This window comes from Buceros rhinoceros, unplaced genomic scaffold (assembly GCF_000710305.1).
Source record: "Buceros rhinoceros silvestris isolate BGI_N320 unplaced genomic scaffold, ASM71030v1 scaffold12849, whole genome shotgun sequence".
Taxonomy (NCBI): Eukaryota; Metazoa; Chordata; class Aves; order Bucerotiformes; family Bucerotidae; genus Buceros; species Buceros rhinoceros.
In genome coordinates, this window is record NW_010429823.1 from 3,356 (window position 1) to 12,560 (window position 9,205).

General features: G+C 40.5%; 1 protein-coding gene across 1 annotated transcript; it reads left to right on the plus strand.

Moving 5' to 3' along the window:
- Positions 1-4,359: 4,359 nt before the first annotated feature.
- Positions 4,360-8,396, plus strand: FLRT3 (fibronectin leucine rich transmembrane protein 3). Its single transcript, XM_010142809.1, has 2 exons — positions 4,360-4,400; positions 5,506-8,396. Exon 2 carries the CDS (start codon positions 5,551-5,553, stop codon positions 7,498-7,500), a length of 1,950 nt encoding a protein of 649 aa, XP_010141111.1. The 5' UTR covers positions 4,360-4,400; positions 5,506-5,550; the 3' UTR covers positions 7,501-8,396.
- The last annotated feature ends 809 nt before the right edge of the window (positions 8,397-9,205 follow it).

Here is a 9,205-nt window from a genome sequence, read left to right on the forward strand (position 1 = left end):
GGGGGGGAGCAAAATCTCTGCAAGTAAATAAAACCTTCTCCAACTGAACAAAACCCCCAGATTTCACCACAAACCAGAGATACAACCTGACTGATGAGCTCCCTCTCACTTTAACAAACTCCTTTGCCTTCTTCACCCCTTAGAAAGACAGCTAGAAGACCTTCTGCTTGCCCAGCACCAAACAAAAGACTGGGGCACCTTCCTGAAATATGATGATGGTGGAAATGGCAGCTCCTAGACAAGGTGCTTAGAAAGCATTTTGCTGACACCATCACCAACCCTGAGTAATACACTTAAAGGAAACAAAGTATGGGCATTGTTTTAAGTGTAGATTAGCCCTGTGGAACTTTAAAAACAACAAAAGTAAAGTTGGTGAAGGTATTTAAGAGCCAGCGTGACCTTTGTAAACTCAACTGGCAGTATCTGCAGTAGACAGACTTCACAAGGACTTTAAGAGATGATAAGCACATTTTTTTGCTGCTGATACATTTCAGATTATAAACAAATACAGAGGTAATTCTGGAATGTAAGTGCACTGATTAGGCAAAATTGTTAGGCTTATCAAAGAGCTGTATTCTAATGTTAACTTTAAATGATACTCCTGTCATTTATAACCTAAAAATACCGAGCTGTTTCCCTTCCCCTGTTCCTTTGATGGTTAGAAAGAAGCCACTGAACTACCAGAGTTCCTGCCGGGGAACACAGAGGTAGATTAGAAATTCAAATCACCATTGTGTAACCTCCAGTGAGGCAGGTCTTGATTTTATTCATGTTTTATCACAGCTGGGAAAGAAAAGATCTTTTTGGCACCTTTTGTTTAAAAACTCGCAACTTTTCAAATAGACCAAAACTATTTTTTTTTTTCCATTGCCTACGGGACAGGGAGCGCAGCTGGGCTCCACACCCTGCCCAAAATACAGCGTTCTTCTTGTGTAGCGCAAATTACTTTGAACTTTTTAAAATAAAATGTCCCCCTCTTAGCTGTACCGCAGCGATAAGTACAGGCTCATGTATTACCGCTATCTGCAGGAATACGCTTCCTTACACAATGTCCCAGGAAAAGTAATTTAACCAAGGAGTTCAGCAAAGTTCATGAAAACATTCAACTCAGAAAAAAGATAAGCAAAAAAGCTGCTGTTCGGTTGCTCCAACATTACTTCTGTTACCCCAAAAAAAGAAAAGACATTTTTGCATTTCAAAAATGAATTTTAGCACACGCTTTCTAAAATCTGCTCTGTTCGAAAGTAATGGTTTCTTTCAAAACCATGTGTCCATGAAGTCTCCCAGTCTGGTATCGCAGAAACCTGGACACAGTGTCTATACCAGTGGGGGTCACTTTTCTTTTCATCCTGCCAGATCAGCTATAATGACTTGATGTCAGGGAATATTTAGAGACAGCTCAAGGAGGGGAAAGTTGGAGCATGGCAGCAGGATTCCCTTCTTCTCAGTAGACAGATCACTGGAGCCTTTGATATGCAAAAACATTGTTTTCAGCTATTGCCTGAGATATAAAAGGGAAGTGCGAGATATCAAACAATCAAAACCTGAAGAAAACTATTCTAAGTTTAGAAAAGGGAGTGGGGGGTATAGTCTTAATCCACATTTTTGAAACAGTGTCATCTTCTCCAAAGAGACCTGCTTTTATTTTTCCTCCCTCTTGTTTTCATGTAATTTTGAGAGGAGGGATAAAAAAAATTCCAAGAACTTAATGAGCTTTAGTGCTTTCACTTAATCCTACACATTACTGCTATTATAATAGCGGCAATAAATGAAGGGATGACTCTCAAATGGAGGAAAGAGAAAACAGTTTATATGCTACAAAGGTAAAACGAATGATCTTACTTTCCCGTGTGGGTATGTATGTATAATGTATGTATACTAGAGCCTCTGTTTTGCTTAATGCTGACATGGTTTTTACAGCTCTCAAAGTTCTAAAGAAAATTACGATTTTTTTTTTAAAGTACTTAAAAGTTATTGCAGCCTTCAAAGGCCTATTTAAAACATTTTATACTCCTGCTTCACAATATACTTCCAGACAATACCCTCCATCACAACTTCACATCAGTTCCTAAGAGATACCGTTTTTTTCTACAGCTGTGAAGCAAATGTTTATTCCAAAGTTTCAGGAGCAGAGCCTGGACTTCTTTCCCCAGACACTTCAGCAATACAGACCGAGAAAACTGGACACTGCAAAATATGGACCCTGTGGTTCTATTTTATAATGATTGCATAATTAACCCAAATTACATAAGTTACAAAAAAAAACATGCATTCCCTTATACTCTGAAATGTGGCCACACAGATTGAGATTTCACCTTAAATAAAGCATATGTCGAAATATTTCTGCCCCAGTGGGGGTCTCTCATTTTAAGTTCCTATTTTCATTACGTAACTGCTGAAAACAAGGTGCAGACACAAAGCTCGGATGAGCCTGAAAGCTACATCAGGAGAGAAGAGGCTTTACCAGTCCCTCAACTAGGCAATCCCACCACCTCTGTACTGCAGGGCTTTTTAGTTTCTCTTTTAATGGTCAACATTTTTCTGTGGAAAGAGCAGCATAATTCGTATCTCTGTCAGTAATTGTGTATCAGTGCAAAGACGCTGTTGCTATAGGAGGGTTTCTGCTGCGCTTCATGATGGACCTGCTTCACATGGCAAAGCCCGGAGTTCTAAACCAAAACCAGTCTCTGATTATGTCTAGTATTTTATGAAGGACCAGCAGGTACTCTGGTTAAGCTTACAGGAAGGCAGCTAAGCAGGCCCTCCTCAGTTTGTTCCTCATGTTTCAGTTCATGCAGTCAACAAAATGGATTTTTTTTGTTTCCGGTATAACCACTTCATTTCAGACATCCTGCCTACATGCTGTCAGGGAACACAGACTTGGTATCTCACTGGATACTTTCTGCACTAGTGGTAATTACTAGCCCAAGTTAAAAAGAACCAAGTAATTAGAGTTCTTCAAGAAACAGGATCAGCCAAGACTGAAAATATATTTCTTTTTAATTAGAAAAATCAGATAAAATGCTAATCTAAACACCAGTTCCACTGTGCAAAGTAACCAGTACAATAGCTTAGAAGTTCAGATAACAAACGAGCCCATTTCATGGTCAAAACACACGAATGCACCTCTGTTGTCCAAGGGTTGGTGCAGATCCCTAGCTAGTCCCCAGTTCAGGGTCAGCACATTGCAAGTGTGAAATACTAATGCAGTGTTTTAGCAAAACCATTTCCCCGTTCCTCTAGTAACCACTGAATGGTAATTAGCTCCCTTTACATATAAAGCCAAGGAGAGGATCACCATCTGCCTCAGTTTACCAGGGACACAAAGCAAGCCACCATTCTGGCCTCCGAGGAGGCAGCAGGGCTGGTGTTTGTCATCAGGTGGGAAATATCAGTCACAAATATTCTGGTACTGTCTGTCCCTTCAGGATCACTTTCTTTTGTACTGAAAAAAAGGAAAACACAGTTCCAGCAAAACCGCAGCAACGTGAGACTAAACAGTGAAATGTTTTCTTAAAGAGCTCTGTATTTTGCTGAAATACCAATATTTTGGGAAAACAAGATGTACTGGTCACGTAGGCAGTAAGCATAGCACTGTTTATATAGGGGATGAATACCAGTGTCTGCCAGTTGTTATTAACTCCAATTTTTTTGTTTTTACTTTCACAGGAAATTTAAGGTTCAAGGGAAGCTTTAAAAGGGGAGTTTTCTGTGAAGGAAATAATATTTTTGTGGGTTTTTTGTATGGAATAATCTGAATTACCTGACGTTTCTACGCTAGAGTAACCTGCGCTCTTGCAGCGCAGGGGGAATTCTTTCCTGCATTACAAATTTGGAAGAAGTGTTAAAAAGTGAGAGTCGGCAGATGGTTCCCTCAAAGAGGCCTGGATGTATCAGGATGTAGCTACTGTACAGAGTTTATACTTGGATAATCCCGGACAGGAAAAAGCAGCCCCGTTCCTGACCTCCTGAAGAGGCTGCCGTCCTTCAAGCCTCAGCATAATGAATAGTTTCCATCACGCGGTGCTGAAGTTACCTCCTCCGACTACTACGCTGCACAGCAGAGTTTGTAAGAGTTACAAAGAAAGTAATTCCTGCTAAAGGCATTAAACCGAACAAAAGAGGCTCTTCATTCACGGACTTTACATGAGGACAAAAATAGAGGGAAGCTGAGGCTTTTCTCCCCCCCGCCCCGGTGTGCTTATGTACCATGATAAATCTTGGTTGGAATGCTCATTGAGTACCGTGCCAGGAGCCAGGAAACACACACCACCGAGAAGGACCATCTGAGTAAACACAGTGGGGAAAAACCCAGCTCCATGGAGTAAACTGTAAGAGTGATTCGCGAGAAAGTGACTGGATATCCTCAAGCACAACATTTACTCATACCTTTAAATACGGTAGGATCAATATTAATTTATTTTCCCTTTTGTGCCTCAGAGAATAAAGTTCAATTAATACATGAACCCACAAGAGAAGAGGTCATGACACCGCTTAATGCATAGGTCATCTTGCAGAAGTTCTCACAACCCTAATTACAATGGTAATTGAATTATGTTGTCTTAAAAGCTATAAAAATGCTAATTACCTGAGCTCAGTGTACAAACACACTACTAATGCAAAGAACAATTTCAGTCTCAAGAGTTAATTTCTATTATCCTGCACAGGGTGAGCTAATAAGATGGCAAAATGTGGTTAAACCTGCCAAATGGTCTCCTCTTATTGTACTGCTTAGTAAGAAGACTTTTGGAGAATGACAAATATTTAAACATGAAATTAAGCATGTAATGATACATTCCGTCCAGTCAACTAGAAAGCCACAGCTCTGCCAGCTACAGCAGGTGGTGAGCTACCTACCAGTTGTAGCATTCACCTTTCTAAACGTTCTAGCTCCAAACCCAAGAAAAGCAGGCTGCAGTATTTACAAGATACACAACACCACAGTGGGCACTCTGAAAACCTTGGAAAAAAGCTGGTGCTTGGTCTGTTGTCAGCATTTTATGCTTTGCCATTAAGATGTTTTTGAACCTCCAAAACGGCTACCACCTTGTTTCTGGGTTTGCTGAGGGTTTTATAGTTCACTTAAGGGCTCCTGGGGTAGTTAGCTGGCTTAGGAATTACTTCTCATCCTTCAGATAGGGAATGATTTACTTGAACTCTGGTGTGACTTCAGCTCTGTACTCAGCTGGTGTCTGCAAACAAAGATTGTCTTTACACGTGAAATGTGATGGAATCCTTAGAGAGCTTCTCGCTTAAGCAAAACAATTCACAGATCGGACATACTTGATTGTATTATTTTCAGCTACTATGCAGAATAACCTATTGATTTAATTGAATTAGTACAAGAAGTAGTGCAATTACTGATGTAAGGAAAAGAAAGTAACGTGTGTAGCAGCTTGATTTTTAGTTTAATACGCATGTTTCAGATGTCTTCTGTAATGTTGAATTTTCACTGCAGTTTCTTCACTGATGATCTGGATAATTTTGTTTGTTTGGTTTTTTTAGATTGTTGAAGATCAGAACTGTATACAAATCTCATCATTCCTGACCATGATTAGTGTAACCTGGAGCATCTTCCTAGTTTGGACTAAACTAGGGCTGTTACTTGACATGGCACCTTTTTCTGTTAGTGCCAAACCATGCCCTTCAGTATGTCGCTGTGATGTGGGTTTCATATATTGTAATGATCGCGATTTGACGTCTATTCCTACAGGAATCCCAGAGGATGCTACTACCCTCTTCCTTCAGAACAATCAAATAAATAATGCTGGGATTCCTTCAGAACTGAAGAACTTGCTTAGGGTGGAAAGAATATATTTATACCACAACAGCCTAGATGAATTCCCCACTAACCTCCCTAAGTACGTTAAGGAACTGCATTTGCAGGAGAATAATATAAGGACCATTACTTATGATTCACTTTCACAAATTCCTTATCTGGAAGAACTGCATTTGGATGATAATTCCGTTTCTGCTGTTAGCATAGAGGATGGAGCTTTCCGGGACAACATCTATCTCAGACTTCTTTTTCTCTCTCGAAATCACCTTAGCACCATTCCCTGGGGTTTGCCTAAAACGATAGAAGAGCTACGCTTGGATGATAATCGCATTTCCACGATTTCAGAGCTGTCCCTTCAAGACCTTACAAATCTAAAACGCCTTGTTTTAGATGGAAATCTTCTAAATAATCATGGACTAGGAGACAAAGTCTTCACGAATCTAGTCAATCTGACAGAACTGTCATTGGTCCGCAATTCGCTCACAGCTGCACCGGTAAATTTGCCAGGAACAAACCTTAGAAAGCTTTATCTTCAAGAAAACCACATCAACCGTGTGCCACCCAATGCTTTCTCGTACTTAAGGCAGTTATATCGACTAGATATGTCCAATAACAACATTAGCAACTTACCTCAGGGTGTCTTTGATGATCTGGACAACATAACTCAACTTTTTCTTCGCAACAACCCTTGGCACTGCGGGTGCAAAATGAAATGGGTACGCGACTGGTTACAGTCATTGCCTTTAAAAGTTAACGTGCGTGGACTGATGTGTCAGGCACCGGAAAAAGTACGTGGAATGGCTATCAAGGACCTCAACGCGGAACTATTTGATTGTAAGGACGATGGCATGATAAGCACCATCCAAATCACTACTGCGGTACCAAACACATTATACCCGGCCCAGGGGCGCTGGCCCATTTCTGTGACCAAACAACCAGACATCAAGACTCCCAACCTAAACAAAAACTACAGAACCACAGCAAGCCCGGTACGTAAAATCATTACAATATTTGTGAAATCCGTGAGCACGGAGACTATTCACATCTCCTGGAAAGTTGCACTACCAATGACTGCTTTAAGACTAAGCTGGCTCAAGATGGGTCACAGCCCTGCCTTTGGATCTATAACTGAAACGATAGTTACGGGAGACAGAAACGACTATTTGCTGACAGCTCTCGAACCAGAATCACCGTACCGTGTATGCATGGTTCCCATGGAAACCAGCAACATCTATCTCTCCGACGAAACGCCCGAATGCATCGAGACTGAGACAGCACCTCTTAAGATGTACAACCCTACCACGACCCTCAATCGGGAGCAGGAAAAAGAACCTTACAAAAACCCCAGCTTGCCCTTGGCCGCCATCATTGGCGGAGCAGTGGCGCTGGTGGCCATAGCGCTGCTGGCCCTGGTCTGCTGGTACGTCCACAGAAACGGGTCCCTGTTCTCCCGGAACTGCGCCTACAGCAAGGGACGCCGGAGAAAAGACGACTACGCTGAAGCGGGAACCAAGAAGGATAACTCCATCCTAGAAATCAGGGAGACTTCTTTCCAGATGATACCAATAACCAATGACCAAGTGTCCAAGGAGGAATTTGTAATACACACCATTTTCCCACCTAACGGCATGAATCTGTACAAGAACAGCCACAGTGAAAGCAGTAGTAACAGGAGCTACAGAGACAGTGGTATTCCAGATTCAGATCATTCGCACTCATGATACTGAAGGACACAAAAGACCGGTTTGGATTTTGTTGGGTTTTTTGGTTTTGTTTTGTTTTTTAAAGAAAACAAGAAAAGACTGACTTAACGGTTGCTGTTCTACTGCAAAACACTGGATTAAGAGACTGACAAAGCAATGTACTGTACATTTGCCATATAATTTATATTTAAGAACTTTTTATTAAAAGTTTCAAATTTCAGGCTACTGCTGCGATTAATGTAGTGGGAATACCTGACCACAATTCTATATTTTAGTATTTTTTAGTAATTTGTACTGTATTTTCCTTGCTAATATTGAAGTTACAGACCATTTAACTTTTGTGTTCTACTGAGTAAGATGACTTGTTGACTGTGAAAGTGAATTTTCTTGCCGTGTTGAGCAGTCAGAACATTCATCTGAGATCCTTGTAAGTGTAAGCACAGGCCATTTTTCACTTTGGTATCAATAAAATAACATTGAACCTGGCAAATCAGGAAGACCAAGAAGTGGTTGCAAAAACTCAAAGAACTTGCAGTGTTGGGTCTTATAAAATCTGTAAACCACAACAATATTCAATAAACAAAAAATGCGTGTAGTAATGGGCAATATCAGCTGTCTGGATATATCCATTCAACAATGGTGACATCCAATTTAAGAGAAAATAATCAAATCAATGACATGCATGAGACCGAAGCTTTTGACATGTGTAAACACACAAAAAAAAAATTGATTGCTAGAAGAAAGCATAATCAAATTTCTAACAAGAGATTTTAAAAAATAAATGCACTAGATTCTACAAACCGAGGGGGTAGATGCGGTTTGAGGATGGATTTCTGGATATCAAAGCCAGTGGTCTGTTTAATACAGAGAAAATAGTGATGGATGGTCACAGGCATGTGGGAGGCAAGGACAGGAGGACAGAGACAACACTTAGAAACTGCTTTGAACAGAAAAAGGACTGAAAGTGCAGTTTCGTAAGGAAAAAAAGAGCATGACAAAAAAACAGGTAATATAAGTGAGGTCTCAAAAACTTTAGTCACGAAGGTAAGCGGAGAATTGGGGAATACAGGTGTGTGTTCAGTGCTCTGCCGTCACGGTCAGGAATACTGCCCATTACTGTCACAGTGTCCCAGAAACTCCTTGATAAAGGTCTGTAAGGTACCATGTTTCTTTCTGCCTTCCTACTATGAGCTATTTCATGTTTAAACCCCAAGACACTCTTTTGTTGCCATAATCATTTGTTTCTTCAACTAAAAACCAAAGTGCTTTGTACGCCCTTTGGCCAGTCTTGTGTGTGCCTTGATCCAACGCTACATGTATCAAGCTTTTAAAAACTTTAAAAAAGAAAAGGAAAAAATAAAATACCCACTTTTTCATATGTAACTTAATATGAAAAATACTGGTCTTATTGATGAGTAAAGTTGAAAAAGTAATTCGAAATCATGCTGCACCTCTGCAGTGCACTGATAGGAAACCCACCCAGAAGCTACTGGGTTTCAGGTCATGAGCCTCACCTTTTTCTTTGTTCAACTTGACAGAGTTACATGTGCAAGGTTTCTTTAATATTAATTACTTGGAAAACAAGCTTTCACAACTTTCAAGTGAGTGAGGAATGAAAGGGAGAGAAGGCATGGAGTTACAGCCCTCTGAGATGTATAACAAGCGTGATTCAACTTACAGAGAATTTTAGCAATGCTTGGCCTGTGTTTCCTTAAGAGTGGTA